At 56.5% G+C, this 18,073-nt stretch overlaps 1 protein-coding gene across 1 annotated transcript in view; it reads right to left on the reverse strand.

The window, feature by feature from the left end:
- Positions 1–18,073, reverse strand: part of RAP1GAP (RAP1 GTPase activating protein) — a 114,319-nt gene that overhangs the window by 30,242 nt on the left and 66,004 nt on the right. The window contains 5 exon segments of the mRNA XM_077456000.1: positions 1,188–1,291; positions 3,233–3,418; positions 6,024–6,062; positions 6,324–6,371; positions 6,945–6,980. Coding sequence (XP_077312126.1) covers positions 1,188–1,291; positions 3,233–3,418; positions 6,024–6,062; positions 6,324–6,371; positions 6,945–6,962 — 395 coding nt within the window. The 5' untranslated portion in view covers positions 6,963–6,980.

Genomic DNA, 18,073 nt, shown 5'->3' on the forward strand with positions numbered 1-18,073 from the left:
AGGGGGGAACGACGTGGATGAGCGGAGGAGGGGGGAACGACGTGGATGAGCGGAGGAGGGGGGAACGACGTAGATGAGCGGAGGAGGGGGGGAACGACATGGCTGAACGGTGGAGGGGGGGGGGGACAACGTGGCTGAGCGGAGGAGGGGGGAATGACGTGGATGAACGGTGGAGGGGGGAACGACGTGGATGAACAGTGGAGGGGGGGAACGACGTGGATGAACGGTGGAGGGGGGGAATGACGTGGCTGAGCGGGGGAGGGGGGGGACGTGGATGAACGGAGGAGAGGGGAACGACGTGGATGAACGGTGGAGGGGGGAACGACGTGGCTGAGCAGGGGAGGGGGGGGGACGTGGATGAACGGAGGAGAGGGGAACGACGTGGCTGAGCGGGGGAGGGGGGGGGACGTGGATGAACGGAGGAGAGGGGAACGACGTGGATGAACGGTGGAGGGGGGAACGACGTGGATGAACGGTGGAGGGGGAATGACGTGGCTGAACGGTGGAGGGGGAACGACGTGGATGAACAGTGGAGGGGGGAACGACGTGGATGAACAGTGGAGGGGGGGGAACGACGTGGCTGAGCGGGGGAGGGGGGGGGAACGACGTGGCTGAATGAGATGGCCAAAAGACACCAAAGAATGGACGATAAGCCAGGCTAAAAGACATTGATGGAAGCTGAGCACAGAGCAGTAGTCAGGTGGAGGACCCCTTTAAAGAAACCTGTGAGGACTGAAATGTGGGCGGGGGCCATTGTCGACTCCGATTTTAAAGGTGCAGGCTCCAGGTTTGTCATCCTGATCCCCATCTTCCTCATACAGAACAGGATTTTAGACGTTCCAGCTTTCACTGGCAGCATGCTTGTTCCAGGTCATTTCCATATAAAGTAGGGAAGCCAAGGATCGAAATGATGAACCTGTAAAAGGATCCAGCAATGGCGGCTCCTCTATATTCCTCCCGAGAGAATCCTTCCACATTGTCCGGTCTGGAATCATCCCACAGGCTGGGACTTGTAGTTCCTCAGGACAGACAGAACTAGTATGTAGCTAAAAGCTTCCATTTGAGCCTTCTCACACAGGTTCCCTTTAAGGCTGATACAGTATATGCCCCCCCCCCCCCCCCCAGCGGGGCCCCATCTGGCACGCAGCGCAGGGCGTAGTCGGGAAGACACATTATGTAATGGGTACCGGAGCAGCAGGCGGAGGTGTTCCTGGTCTCCGATGACATCATACTTCATGGAGAAGACGAGGTGACCCAGAGCCGAATCCACCGAGTAATAATTGAAGTGTTCCTGCAAGACAAAGCCACAGAGTCTGTATGAAGACGGGGGACCGGCATGACACCACAGCCATAGAGCTTCTGTATCAGCGTGTCACCCCCAAATCCAACATCCTGAAACTAAACTGATAGCAAAGTCGACTAATGACTGCTGGTCACATGATATGGGGGGGGGGATGTGGCCCCCCAATATATGCAGTACAGGTGGGGGTCCAGAGTCCATCTATAAAATAAAAGTCACATATGGGGGTCCAGAGTCTGAAAAACCTTGGGTCACTCTATCCTCATACATAGAGCCTTCCGGATCTATACCCTCACACACCGAGCCTTCCATATCTCTATCCTCACACATGGAGCCTTCCGGATCTATACCCTCACACACCGAGCCTTCCATATCTCTATCCTCACACACTGAGCCTTCCATATCGCTATCCTCACACACTGAGCCTTCCATATCTCTATCCTCACACATGGCGCCTTCCATATCTCTATCCTCACACATGGCGCCTTCCATATCTCCATCCTCACACATGGAGCCTTCCATATCTCTATCCTCACACATGGCGCCTTCCATATCTCTATCCTCACACATGGCGCCTTCCATATCTCTATCCTCACACATGGAGCCTTCCATATCTCTATCCTCACACATGGCGCCTTCCATATCTCTATCCTCATACATAGAGCCTTCCGGATCTATACCCTCACACACTGAGCCTTCCATATCGCTATCCTCACACATGGCGCCTTCCATATCTCTATCCTCACACATGGAGCCTTCCATATCTCTATCCTCACACATGGCGCCTTCCATATCTCCTCACACATGGAGCCTTCCATATCTCTATCCTCACACATGGCGCCTTCCATATCTCTATCCTCACACATGGCGCCTTCCATATCTCTATCCTCACACATGGCGCCTTCCATATCTCTATCCTCACACATGGCGCCTTCCATATCTCTATCCTCAAACATGGAGCCTTCCATATCTCTACCCTCACACATGGCGCCTTCCATATCTCTATCCTCACACATGGAGCCTTCCATATCTCTATCCTCACACATGGAGCCTTCCATATCTCTATCCTCACACATGGCGCCTTCCATATCTCTATCCTCACACATGGAGCCTTCCATATCGCTATCCTCACACATGGAGCCTTCCATATCTCTATCCTCACACATGGCACCTTCCATATCTCTATCCTCACACATGGCACCTTCCATATCTCTATCCTCACACATGGCGCCTTCCATATCTCTATCCTCACACATGGCGCCTTCCATATCTCTATCCTCACACATGGAGCCTTCCATATCTCTATCCTCACACATGGCGCCTTCCATATCTCTATCCTCACACATGGAGCCTTCCATATCTCTACCCTCACACATGGCGCCTTCCATACCTCTATCCTCACACATGGCGCCTTCCATATCTCTATCCTCACACATGGAGCCTTCCATATCTCTATCCTCACACATGGAGCCTTCCATATCTCTATCCTCACACATGGAGCCTTCCATATCTCTATCCTCACACATGGAGCCTTCCATATCTCTATCCTCACACATGGAGCCTTCCATATCTCTATCCTCACACATGGAGCCTTCCATATCGCTATCCTCACACATGGAGCCTTCCATATCGCTATCCTCACACATGGAGCCTTCCATATCTCTATCCTCACACATGGCGCCTTCCATATCTCTATCCTCACACATGGAGCCTTCCATATCTCTATCCTCACACATGGCGCCTTCCATATCTCTATCCTCACACATGGAGCCTTCCATATCTCTATCCTCACACATGGCGCCTTCCATATCTCTATCCTCACACAAGGCTTATGCAGCAGTCAAGTTCAGTCTAGAAGATTCCATTGCCTCCCTGCTGTTTGTGCCTACCTAACCCCAAGATCACATTCCCCGTTTCCTGGTGTGTACTCACCTTCCCTAGGAAGTGTTTGCGGTACAGGCGTGCCATGTGGTTACTTTCCAGCTTCACCTTCCCACCAGGAGACTGAATGTTCTCGGGATCCAGCAACGAGGAGCGGTCATGATTGGTCCCTTCGATCCAGTAACCCCCAAACTGCGGCAGTAGAATAAGAGGGAAGGGCCCCTCCCGGCCCAGGACCTGCAGAGAACAAGGGACAGATCCTGTTTTAATACCATATACACGTTCTTTACCTTTAATGAGAACACAGCATGGGGATAAGAAAACCTAAACGTGGCAGGGAACTCAGACTGAGGCACAGGGAGCCATGGAGATCAGATTGAGGCACCGGGGGGGGGGGGACCACGGAGGTCATACTGAGACACAGGGGGACCCGGGAGGTCAGACTGAAGCACAAAGGGGCCACAGAGGCCAGACTGAGGCACAGGGGGACCATGGAGGCCAGACCGAGGCACAGGGGGACCATGGAGGCCAGACTGAGGCCCAGGGGGACCATGGAGGCCAGACTGAGGCCCAGGGGGACCATGGAGGCCAGACTGAGGCCCAGGGGGACCATGGAGGCCAGACTGAGGCCCAGGGGGACCATGGAGGCCAGACTGAGGCCCAGGGGGACCATGGAGGCCAGACTGAGGCACAGGGGGACCGTGGAGGCCAGACTGAGGCACAGGGGGACCATGGAGGACAGACTGAGGCACAGGGGGACCATGGAGGCCAGACTGAGGCACAGGGGGACCATGGAGGACAGACTGAGGCACAGGGGGACCATGGAGGACAGACTGAGGCACAGGATGGCCACTGAGGTCATACTGAAGCAGAGGAAGACCATGGAGATCATATTGAGGCACAGGGGGTGCATGGAGGTCCGACTCAGGAACAGGGGGACCATGGAGGCCAGACTGAGACACAGGAGGGCCACCAAGGTCCGACTGAGGCACAGGGGGACCACGGAGGTCAGACTGAGGCACAGGGGACCACGGAGGTCAGACTGAGGCACGGGGGGACCACGGAGGTCAGACTGAGGCACAGGGGGACCACGGAGGTCAGACTGAGGCACAGGGGGACCACGGAGGTCAGACTGAGGCACGGGGGGACCACGGAGGTCAGACTGAGGCACGGGGGGACCACGGAGGTCAGACTGAGGCACGGGGGGACCACGGAGGTCAGACTGAGGCACAGGGGGGCCACGGAGATCAGACTGGGGCACAGGGGGGCCACGGAGGTCAGACTGGGGCACAGGGGGGCCACGGAGGTCAGACTGAGGCACAAAGGGGCCACAGAGGCCAGACTGAGGCACAGGGGGACCATGGAGGCCAGACCGAGGCACAGGGGGACCATGGAGGCCAGACTGAGGCCCAGGGGGACCATGGAGGCCAGACTGAGGCCCAGGGGGACCATGGAGGCCAGACTGAGGCCCAGGGGGACCATGGAGGCCAGACTGAGGCACAGGGGGACCGTGGAGGCCAGACTGAGGCACAGGGGGACCGTGGAGGCCAGACTGAGGCACAGGGGGACCGTGGAGGCCAGACTGAGGCACAGGGGGACCATGGAGGACAGACTGAGGCACAGGGGGACCATGGAGGCCAGACTGAGGCACAGGGGGACCATGGAGGACAGACTGAGGCACAGGGGGACCATGGAGGACAGACTGAGGCACAGGATGGCCACTGAGGTCATACTGAAGCAGAGGAAGACCATGGAGATCATATTGAGGCACAGGGGGTGCATGGAGGTCCGACTCAGGAACAGGGGGACCATGGAGGCCAGACTGAGACACAGGAGGGCCACCAAGGTCCGACTGAGGCACAGGGGGACCACGGAGGTCAGACTGAGGCACAGGGGACCACGGAGGTCAGACTGAGGCACGGGGGGACCACGGAGGTCAGACTGAGGCACAGGGGGACCACGGAGGTCAGACTGAGGCACAGGGGGACCACGGAGGTCAGACTGAGGCACGGGGGGACCACGGAGGTCAGACTGAGGCACGGGGGGACCACGGAGGTCAGACTGAGGCACGGGGGGACCACGGAGGTCAGACTGAGGCACAGGGGGGCCACGGAGATCAGACTGAGGCACAGGGGGGCCACGGAGGTCAGACTGGGGCACAGGGGGGCCACGGAGGTCAGACTGAGGCACAGGGGGGCCACAGAGGTCAGACTGAGGCACAGGGGGGCCATGGAGGTCAGGGGGACCCACAGGGGGACCATGGAGGTCAGGGGGACCACAGAGGTCAGACTGAGGCACAGGGGGACCACGGAGGTCAGACTGAGGCACAGGGGGACCATGGAGGTCAGACTGAGGCACAGGGGGACCACGGAGGTAAGACTGAGGCACAGGGGGGCCATGGAGGTCAGACTGAGGCACAGGGGGACCACAGAGGTCAGACTGAGGCACAGGGGGACCACGAGGTCAGACTAAGGCACAAGGGGACCACGGAGGTCAGACTGAGGCACAGGGGGAACACGGAGGTAAGACTGAGGCATAGGAGGACCATGAAGGTCAGACTAAAGCAGAGGGGGACCCATGGAGGTCAAATGGAGGCACAGAGGCGTCATGGAGGTTAGCTTGGGACCTAGATGGTCACGAAGGTCAGAACATTAGAGTGGTTCTCTCCAGAGGGGGGAACAGTAACCAAAACCTGACATTGGATACCCTCTATACCTCATTCCCTCTCCTCAAAAGGTTATGAAATGGTTTGCCTGAAGTTCCACTTTAATGACCCCCATTACCCTGAGTGAGATATTGGAGAGAGAAGATTGTGTATGGGCCTTGGCTGGCAGGTTCTTACCTCATGGACACTGGGGTAGGGGATGTAGTCCTCCTCTGTCTGCAGTAGGAAGGAAAATAGTAGAAGGTTAATACAAGGAATAGGAGACAACAGTACACCGCCATGGCCTATGGCAGAGCTCAGTTCATACACGGGGTCCATGGTGCAGAGGGATCAGAAAGGGGCATTAAATACCAGCGGGGGGTGCAGTTTCTGTGAATTCCATCCAATGCTGGTCAGTGAAAACAAAAATACGAACAAAAATATTCACAGCAACAACCTACCATCATCCTGATCCTTATCCCACCAACACGGACTCACCTTCAGAGGTGGAGGCATAGAGTATCTCTGTTCATCCATTCTGCAGCCCTGAAATATGGAGCCAGAAAAGGTAACAATCACTCATTATACAACGCTACTGAAAAGGTCTGCGACATTACTGGAAATTCAACATGTGTACATATCAGGACTCAGGGTATCAGAGGGGCCAAGGAGGTTAGACGGAGGAACAGGGGGGACTTCGAGGTCAGAGGGGGGCCATGGGGGTCAGATTGTGACACAGGAGGAACATGGAGGTCAGAGAGGGGCTTAGGGGGGCATGAGAGGTCACAGAATGAACAATGGGAGGTCAGAGAGGCAAAGGGGGTGGGGGGGGCACAGAGATCAGACAGGGGACGAGAGAAGCATGGGTGTCAAATAGGAACCTAGGGGGGCCATGGAGGTCAGACTAGGCATCATAGTAGGCATTGCAGTCAGAAAGAAGCACAGGGCGGCATGGAGATTAGAATAGGACACAGGGGGGCTATGGGGGTCAGACAGGGGCATGGAGGTGGCATAGAGTTTGGACAGGGGCACAGGGGTCTATGAAGGTCAGACAGGGTCTCCTCTGTATGGTGGTGCAACGAGGGGCCCCTATGGAGGCAGAGGAGGTTGGACACTTACCTGCATCTTTTCAATCATTTCAAACAGGTCAGAGTTCTGCGAGAAGAAAAGAGAAAATCATCAATATCAATATTATCAATATTATCAATATCACAGAGGAGTGATAATAGACAAATAGTGATCTCTATTATTACCCCCAGCACCTCCCCGAAATCTGTACAGAATAAACAGACATTAGAGTGTAAGCTCTTCTGCTGTAGAGACTTGTACAGCACTACAGTATATGTCAGAGCTATTTATATATCACTGATGTAAAAGAACAAACATTCTGATTGGAGTCTTCCTCCTTTTTCCCACAATGCTCTGTTCCTGGTGATGGGGGGATGGGGTTTAATAGAGCGGAACAATTCTGCACACAGGTACTCCATCCACCACCTGCACACATATCATCCATAATTCAGCACTGATATGACCCCCCCCCCCCCCCCCCCCCCCCGGAAATGAATGCCGGCTGCAATCTTAGGAGCAAAAACTATTTTCAGAAAACTACAGGCTGCCGATTCCCCAGACGGGGGCGCTGAAGTGTGTAACAGGAAGTACAAGATGCGCAAAGCTGTGTTATTCCTGCAGGATCTTCACAGCAAACCCCGATACCTCCACACCGCGCCTTCCCACAATCCACCGCAGACCCCCGCCGGAACACCGCGCCTTCCCACAATCCACCGCAGACCCCCGCCGCAACACCGCGCCTTCCCACAATCCACCGCAGACCCCCGCCGCAACACCGCGCCTTCCCACAATCCACCGCAGACCCCGCCGCCACACCGCGCCTTCCCACAATCCACCGCAGACCCCCGCCGCAACACCACGCCTTCCCACAATCCACCGCAGACCCCGCCGCAACACCGCGCCTTCCCACAATCCACCGCAGACCCCGCCGCAACACCGCGCCTTCCCACAATCCACCGCAGAACCCCCGCCGCAACACCGCGCCTTCCCACAATCCACCGCAGACCCCCGCCGCAACACCACGCCTTCCCACAATCCACCGCAGACCCCCGCCGCAACACCGCGCCTTCCCACAATCCACCGCAGACCCCGCCGCAACACCGCGCCTTCCCACAATCCACCGCAGACCCTGCCGCCACACCGCACCTTCCCACAATCCACCGCAGACCCCCGCCGCAACACCGCGCCTTCCCACAATCCACCGCAGACCCCGCCGCAACACCGCGCCTTCCCACAATCCACCGCAGACCCCGCCGCCACACCGCACCTTCCCACAATCCACTGCAGACCCCGCCGCAACACCGCGCCTTCCCACAATCCACCGCAGACCCCGCCGCAACACCGCGCCTTCTCACAATCCACCGCAGACCCCCGCCGCAACACCGCGCCTTCCCACAATCCACCGCAGACCCCCGCCGCAACACCGCGCCTTCCCACAATCCACCGCAGACCCCGCCGCCACACCGCACCTTCCCACAATCCACCGCAGACCCCGTCACAACACCGCGCTTTCCCACAATCCACCACAGACCCCGCCACAACACCGCGCTTTCCCACAATCCACCGCAGACCCCGCCACCACACCGCACCTTCCCACAATCCACCGCAGACCCCGCCACAACACCGCGCTTTCCCACAATCCACCGCAGACCCCCGCCACAACACCGCGCTTTCCCACAATCCACCGCAGACCCCCGCCGCAACACCGCGCCTTCCCACAATCCACCGCAGACCCCCGCCGCAACACCGCGCCTTCCCACAATCCACCGCAGACCCCGCCACAACACCGCGCTTTCCCACAATCCACCGCAGACCCCCGCCACAACACCGCGCTTTCCCACAATCCACCGCAGACCCCCGCCGCAACACCGCGCCTTCCCACAATCCACCGCAGACCCCCGCCGCAACACCGCGCCTTCCCACAATCCACCGCAGACCCCCGCCACAACACCGCGCTTTCCCACAATCCACCGCAGACCCCCGCCGCAACACCGCGCCTTCCCACAATCCACCGCAGACCCCGCCGCCACACCGCACCTTCCCACAATCCACCGCAGACCCCGTCACAACACCACGCTTTCCCACAATCCACCGCAGACCCCGCCACAACACAGCGCTTTCCCACAATCCACCGCAGACCCCGCCGCCACACCGCACCTTCCCACAATCCACCGCAGACCCCCGCCACAACACCGTGCTTTCCCACAATCCACCGCAGACCCCCGCCGCAACACCGCGCCTTCCCACAATCCACCACAGACCCCCGCCGCCACACCGCACCTTCCCACAATCCACCGCAGACCCCGCCACAACACCGCGCTTTCCCACAATCCACCGCAGACCCCCGCCACAACACCGCGCTTTCCCACAATCCACCGCAGACCCCCGCCGCAACACCGCGCCTTCCCACAATCCACCACAGACCCCCGCCGCAACACCGCGCCTTCCCACAATCCACCGCAGACCCCGCCACAACACCGCGCTTTCCCACAATCCACCGCAGACCCCCGCCGCAACACCGCGCCTTCCCACAATCCACCACAGACCCCCGCCGCAACACCGCGCCTTCCCACAATCCACCGCAGACCCCGCCACAACACAGCGCTTTCCCACAATCCACCGCAGACCCCCACCGCAACACTGCACCTTCCCACAATCCACCGCAGACCCCGCCACAACACCGCGCTTTCCCACAATCCACCGCAGACCCCCGCCGCAACACCGCGCCTTCCCACAATCCACCACAGACCCCTGCCGCAACACCGCGCTTTCCCACAATCCACCGTAGACCCCCGCCGGAACACCGCGCCTTCCCACAATCCACCGCAGACCCCCGCCGGAACACCGCGCCTTCCCACAATCCACCGCAGACCCCGCCACAACACCGCGCTTTCCCACAATCCACCGCAGACCCCGCCGCAACACCGCGCTTTCCCACAATCCACCGCAGACCCCCGCCGCAACACCGTGCCTTCCCAGAATCCACCGCAGACCCCCGCCGCAACACCGCGCCTTCCCACAATCCACCGCAGACCCCGCCGCAACACCGCGCTTTCCCACAATTCACAGCAGACCCCCACCGCCACACCGCGCCTTTCCACAATCCACCGCAGACCCCCGCCGCCACCCCACGCTTTCCCACAATCCACCGCAGACCCCCGCCACCACACCACGCCTTCCCTCAATTCACCGCAGACCCCCGCAACACCGCGCCTTCCCACAATCCACCGCAGACCCCTCCGCAACACCGCGCTTTCCCACAATTCACAGCAGACCCCCAGCGCCACACCGCGCTTTCCCACAATCCCCCGCAAACCCCCGCCGCCACACCGCGCCTTTCCACAATCCACCGCAGACCCCCGCCGCCACCCCGCGCTTTCCCACAATCCACCGCAGACCCCCGCCACCACGCCTTCCCACAATTCACCGCAGACCCCCGCAACACTGCGCCTTCCCACAATCCACCGCCACCACACCACGCCTTCCCACAATTCACCGCAGACCCCCGCAACACCACGCCTTCCCACAATCCACCGCAGACCCCCGCCACACCTTTCCACAATCCACCGCAGACCCCCGCCACCACACCACGCCTTCCCACAATTCACCGCAGACCCCCGCAACACTGCGCCTTCCCACAATCCACCGCAGACCCCCGCAACACCGCGCCTTCCCACAATCCACCGCAGACCCCCGCAACACTGCGCCTTCCCACAATTCACAGAAGACCCCCGCCACCACACCACGCCTTCCCACAATTCACCGCAGACCCCCGCAACACTGCGCCTTCCCACAATCCACCGCAGACCCCCGCCACCACACCACGCCTTTCCACAATCCACTGCAGACCCCCGCCACCACACCACGCCTTCCCACAATTCACCGCAGACCCCCGCAACACTGCGCCTTCCCACAATCCACCGCAGACCCCCGCAACACCGCGCCTTCCCACAATCCACCGCAGACCCCCGCAACACTGCGCCTTCCCACAATTCACAGAAGACCCCCGCCGCAGCACCGCGCCTTCCCACAATTCACCGAAGACCCCCGCCACCACACCTTCCCGCAATTCACCGCAGACCCCCGCAACACCGCGCCTTCCCACAATCCACCGCAGACCCCCGCAACACCGCGCCTTCCCACAATCCACCGCAGACCCCCGCAACACCGCGCCTTCCCACAATTCACTGAAGACCCCCGGCCGCAACACCGCGCCTTCCCACAATCCACTGCAGCCCTCCCTGTTTTGCACCTCATGTACTTCCTGTATTGTGACCGGTCAGAATTTTTGCCCACAGATCTGATTGGGTGACATTGAACAGTGTGTGGAGGGAGAGGTCTCGGCACCCCGGCGCTGTGAGCAGAACGTTTCCAGATGGGAGTGGAGGAATCCGTGCGCCAGCTCGGATGTGACAGACGCCCCGGGTGGCGCGGTGACTCCGCAGAGCGTCCCGGCCGTGTCAGAACAAATGTGTCAGATTGCGCAGCGCACTGATATCAGCCGGCGCTGCCTGCGAGCCGGGGGCCCGGGGAGTGACATCCTGTCTGAGCGGCGTATGCTGAGCGCAGAGACTGGCGGCGGCTCGGCCTTTCGCTGCCAGCAGCGCGCAGCGGGCTCTGCGGATCTCCCTGCTAAAGTGTGAAACCAAAAGAAGCGTCTCTGGCGATACAGAGGAAATTATCCTCGGTCCAATGAGTGCCCGACTTCCTTCTACATAAACATCATCCCCTGTGCGGGCCTGGAACGGCGCTCTGACGCACGCAGGAAGTGCTGTGCGCAGGAAATCTCAACTGTCCTCTGTAGACACATCCCTGGGAGAAGATCTCCTGAGAGAACATGTCATCTCTACACTCTGTGCACTGGTCTAAATCATTTGGTGGGGAGGGGGGATTATGGTGGGGGTGTTTTTCAGGGGTTGGCCCCTTAGTTCCAGTGAAGGGAACTCTTAGGGCATCAGCATACAAGACATTTTGGACGATTTCATGGTCCCAACTTTTTGGGAACAGTTTGGGGATGGCCCATCCCTGTTCCAATATGGCTGCACAAAGCACTGGTCAAACATCCCCATAGACACCCTCCTAAACCTTGTGGACGGCCTTCCCAGAAGAGGTGAACCTGTTATAGCTGCAAAGGGCCAACTCAATATTGAACCCTCCGGACTAAGACTGGGATGCCATTGAAGTTCATGTGCGTGTAAAGGCAGGTGTCCCAATACTTTTGACAATATAATGTACAATGTATCCATTCAGGGGCCACAACCAATACTGGGGCCCATTTACAACCTTCTCTGTCTATCAATGTATTATCTGTGGGGCCTCAACACACATCTAGGAACCAAAACTTATGTCCAACCTCACAAGGCACCACGCCATACTCATGTTTCCACCGTTTACATCCTCTATGGGACCTCAATGGCTACAGGCCAAACCACACCCCCCACGTCACAACGCAGCGCAGCGCACCGCACCGCACCATGTGTGTACTCACATCTCTGCATTGTGGACCTACCAACTTTATAGAGACTCCGGTGCTTTTACCCACCCTGTGCATTGTTGGCCCAGTTGAGGGGATGCACCCAAATCACGACCATTCACACGACGTTCTCTGCAAATATGCAAAGAACGTCCAATACCCCCACTGAACAGGGCTGGTCCAGCCCAGGCCACACCTCTAAATATGCATGGACTGCCCACATGCGGCCAAGATTTCCCAAATCATTATTTGTGGGGATCAGGGCCACACGTGGGCAGTCCATGCATATTTTAAGATACGGAGCCTGGGCAACTAGATTGAATCTGTGATCCCAGGACATGGCCCTGGACTCAGCATCGGTGGAACATAGGGGGCAAGATGTGGGACTGTCCCAGTAAGTCCAGGACAGTTGGCACCGACATGTGATGCACTGAAGGGTCAGTGTTGTCTACCACTTTGACGTACAATGGGGGCCATGGGACCCCGAAGACATGCATAGCAAGACACAAAAAAGCAATGTGAACCTGTTGGAGCAGGGGTCTCCAAACTCTCTAAACAAAAGGAAAGTTCACAGACTTTCAGACTTTAGGAGGGCCAGACTGTGGCCAGTGTGAATACAAAATGTCCAAGCATCAGTGGGAGTAAACAATGCCCCATCGTTGGTGTCATTGGCAGGAATTGTGACCCATGGTTGGTGTCATTGGGCCACATTGGTAGGAATTGGGCCCCATTGCTGGTGTCATTGGTAGGAATTGTGCCCCATCTTTGGGGTCATTGTGAGGAACTATGCCCCATCACTGGTGTCATTGAGAGGAAGTGTGCACCTTCATTGGTGACACTGGGCCCCATTGTTGGGGTCATTGGGACCCATTGTTGGTGTCATTGGTAGGAATTAGGGCCCATAGTTGGTGTCATTGGCACCACCTCATTGGTAGGAATTGTGCCCCATCTTTGGGAGGAAGTGTGCCCCATCGTTGGTGTCACTGGGCCCCATTGTTGGTGTCATTGGTAGGAATTAGGGCCCGTAGTTGGTGTCATTGGCCCCACCTCATTGGTAGGAATTGTGCCCCATCTTTGGTGTCTTTGGGAGGAAGTGTGCCCCATCGTTGGTGTCACTGGGCCCCATTGTTGGTGTCACTGGGAGGAACTGTGCCCCTTCATTGATGTTATTGTTCCCCATTGTTGTTGTCACTGGTAGGAATCGTGCCCCATCATTGGTCTCATTGACAGGAAATGTGCCCCTTCATTGATGTTATTGTTCCCCATTGTTGTTGTCACTGGTAGGAATCGTGCCCCATCATTGGTCTCATTGACAGGAAATGTGCCTCTTCATTGATGGCAATAATGCCCTATCATTGGGCACCGCCCCCCCCCCCCCCCCCCACACCGTTGTCATTGGTAGGAATCGTGCCCCATTATTGATGTCATTGGTAGGAATTGTGCCCCATCATTGGTGTTCATGAATAAAATAGTGCCCAAAAGGCTGGCTAAAAACAAGCAAAGGGCTGCATCTGGCCCCTGGGCCGCAGTTTGGAGACCCCTTTGTTTGAGGCATGATGAAAGTAGTGGAGGTGACCCCTCTAATGGAGGACTGCAGAGCCAATCACTGCTATCCTTCAAGGATCGGGGACCTTTGTATCAGCCGGGGGATGGGATCCACAGTAAAAGGGTAACAGCCAAATATAACCCTAAGATACAAAATGTTTTATTCTGGATCCACATAGTACCATTGTTCAGTGGAATCCGTCCTCTCCTCTATACTTTGTAACACGCGGCGCTCCAGTGCAATCAGCACCAAATTATATTGTATTATTATTTTTCAGGATCTATATTATTATTATATATGTTATTATTATTTGGGATCTATTTTATTATTATTATATATTAATATTATTACGTTTATATTATATTATTTGTGGTCGGGATTCTAATGTTCCCTTTAGCCCTCTATTTACAAACACGCAGAATATATCAGACAATTTGTTTAAAATCTCAAGAAAATTTTTGTAGCAGAAAACAAATATAAAACTGAGCGTTCCCCTGAATGAGGGGGGTCCTACTCACCGGGGACCGGCACCCCACGGATCCACAGTCTGGGGATTTGTCCACACTGGGCCACATCTCAATGGATCCTTTCAGCTGAGGTCTTCCATCACGGGGACGCTTCTCCTGAGGACCAATCTGGGTGGACTTCTCACCAGCCTTGAATCTCTTCTCCTGGGATGGAGACCCCTGGGATCTGTTCTCGCTGGGTCCATTCAGTTTGCTTCCTTTCTCTAGGGATCTGCTGAGATTGGATCCATTCCCTAGGGATCTCTTCATGTGGTATGTGTTCTGCCTGAATATGTCCATGTGAAATATTCCCTGGGATCTGTTCTCGTGAGATGGAGAATCCTGAGACCTGTTCTCCTGGAATTGAGACCCCTGGGATCTGTTCTCCTGGGATGGAGACCCCTGGGATCTGCTCTCTTTGGGCCCATTCTGTTTGCCTCCTTTCTCCAAGGATCTGCTAAGACTGGGTCCATTCCCTGTGGATCTGCCGATGTGGTACGTGTTCTGCCTGAATATGTCCATGTGAAATATTCCCTGGGATTTGCTCTCCTGGGATGGAGACCCCTGGGATATACTCTTCTGGAATGGAGACCCCTGGGATATACTCTTCTGGAATGGAGACCCCTGAGATCTGCTCTCCTGAGATGGAGACCCCTGAGATCTGCTCTCCTGGGATGGAGACCCCTGGGCTCTGCTCTCCTGGGATGTGTTCTGCCTGAATATGTCCATGTGAAATATTCCCTGGGATCTGTTCTCGTGGGATGGAGAATCCGGAGACCTGTTCTCCTGGAATGGAGACCCTTGAGATCTGCTCTCCTGGGATGGAGACCCCTGGGCTCTGCTCTCCTGGGATGGAGACCCCTGGGCTCTGCTCTCCTGGGATGGAGACCCCTGGGCTCTGCTCTCCTGGGATGGAGACCCCTGAGATCTGCTCTCCTGGGGTGGAGACCCCTGAGATCTGCTCTCCTGGGGTGGAGACCCCTGGGCTCTGCTCTCCTGGGATGGAGACCCCTGGGCTCTGCTCTCCTGGGGTGGAGACCCCTGGGCTCTGCTCTCCTGGGATGGAGACCCCTGGGCTCTGCTCTCCTGGGATGGAGACCCCTGGGCTCTGCTCTCCTGGGATGGAGACCCCTGGGCTCTGCTCTCCTGGGATGGAGACCCCTGGGCTCTGCTCTCTTGGGATGGAGACCCCTGGGCTCTGCTCTCCTGGGATGGAGACCCCTGAGATCTGCTCTCCTGGGGTGGAGACCCCTGGGCTCTGCTCTCCTGGGATGGAGACTCCTGGGCTCTGCTCTCCTGGGGTGGAGACCCCTGGGCTCTGCTCTCCTGGGATGGAGACCCCTGGGCTCTGCTCTCCTGGGATGGAGACCCCTGGGCTCTGCTCTCCTGGGATGGAGACCCCTGGGCTCTGCTCTCCTGGGATGGAGACCCCTGGGCTCTGCTCTCTTGGGATGGAGACCCCTGGGCTCTGCTCTCCTGGGATGGAGACCCCTGGGCTCTGCTCTCACTGGGTCCATTTGGTTTGCCCCCTTTCTCCGGGGATCTGCTCAGACTGGATTGATTCCCCGGGAATCTGCTGATGTGGTACGTGTTCTCTCTGTGGAATATTCCATGGGAGCCATGGCCTGAGGATCTACTCAGGTGGGATGCGTTCTCCCTGAAGATGTCCATGTGGAATAATCCGTGGGACCTGTTTCCGGGGGATCTGTCCTCCTGTGATCTCTTCATGTTGGTTCTCTCAGCTTACCTGGCTGGTGACTGCACAAATCTCAATCTATATCCTCATCATCGTGTCATTTCTATGAGGACCAGGTGATTTACCGCTAATTAACGTTCCTCAGGCTGGGAATGTATAATTAAGGAGATATTTCTGTGATCTGATGAATCGGGTCAGCCGGGTGTCGGGTGAAGTCTTGCCAGAGACACGATGTGCTGGGTTGTGCAATGTGCCGAGGAGGACGGAGGGAAGGACTCGCCTAATCCCGGATAATGAGAGTCCCAGGACACACAATTATCTACAAATCCCCACTTTGTGAAGATAAAAGGACCCAAATGACAAGAATATCGCCCACTGGAGATGTGGAGATGTTCAGGGATTGCAGCGGCCCAGCCTTGAAAATATGTTCTTAAAGGGCCAGACACACAAAGCGGACATTTCAGTCACCGAATTTCTCATAAGAAAGCCCAGTCCTCGTTCACACCGGGGCAGCGAAGTTCTGACCCCTGACAAGTGTAGACCCTCCCTTCCCCCGTCTCCGAGAACAGCCAAAGAGGAGATGGGGGTCACCGCTCCGAACATCTCCTGCACCACCCCCGACCTGTGCCAAAGGTTCCATTCCCACCGAAACTCAGAGAACCCCCCCAAGAGAATCCCGACAGGTCACTATATAGAAAAGGTCCTCCTTTTATCATTGGAACCCCCAGGATTTCTTCAAAGGCCCACCTTGGGCTTCGTCAGGTCTCCAGATCTCGTATGATAAAATACAGGTACCCTTTAAATACACCTCAGATCCTTCACTGTACCCAGGATAACCAAGCAAGTTTGAAGATGCATTTCCTTTCCTTCCTCCTGCTGAACCCCCCCGGCTTTTTTTTTTGTTTTGGACCACACGGATTTCCCAGCATCCCTTCAGATGTTCAGATTGGAGCTGCAGAACCAATGAGAGGGAAGAACAAGGAGAAAACTGACTGGAGGGATGCCGGGGATGTCCTCTACATGGTGAATTTCCCTCCACTTAACCATTCAGCTGCCAGTCTGGACTCGGCGGTCCTCCAATGGAGGTTCAGTATAGAGAACATTCGGGGTGCGATTCCGCATCATCACAGGAGAAGACCCCAATTATTATCCAAGAACAGGACTTCCCGACCTCAGGATTGGAGGATAGCCCCCCGCGCACCGCATTGTGTAGAACATTTCATTACACACCAGTGATTGGAGTCGGAGATTTTCCAGCATGAAAAGGGATGATGGGAATTTTATATCACACCCGAGTACAGAGAGACAGAAATGAAGAATATTTTTTCTGCCTGGCGTTCTCCTTTATACAAATCATCAGAAGTCAGCCATTGGCACAACAAAGACGCACCCAGAAGCTGGTTCCCCAACCCCGTATGATGGCATCTCTGACACTGACAGTGTTACATCACTCTGGTCACATGACTTCACACTTATTCAACCACAATCCACCTACAAACTACAACATTGGTTTTGGGTGGACAAGTCCTTTAAATCCCCATCCAGTGTCTGTTTATGATCTGCAGGTGACACCCCAGGAAACAATGATGGCCAATAACAGCAGCTTTCCGGCTTCACTATAGTGCTGCCAGCTGAGCTCTGATTGGATGCTGGGTGTTCCTGCACAGTTCAGCTGGCAGCGCTGTCCCGTGTAATGAAGTCTAATGTGTACCAACAAACCAGTGACACCAGTTCTGCCAGCTGTGCAGTGCCCGGGGGCATTATATAACACCGCGACAACGAGGACAAATGTGCAGAGACTTCCTGACAGCCAAACCAAACAAGAAATTCACCGAGCGAATAAACCGCCAGAAAACCCATCATCTGTCCTCACCTATCCGTCACCTATCCGTCATCTGTCCTCACCTATCCATCCGTCATCTGTCCTCACCTATCCATCATCTGTCCATCATCTGTCCA

The sequence above is a fragment of the Lithobates pipiens genome, unplaced genomic scaffold (genome assembly GCF_037356315.1).
Source record: "Lithobates pipiens isolate NorthernLeopardFrog02 unplaced genomic scaffold, aLitPip1_a1.2 Scaffold_27, whole genome shotgun sequence".
Taxonomy (NCBI): Eukaryota; Metazoa; Chordata; class Amphibia; order Anura; family Ranidae; genus Lithobates; species Lithobates pipiens.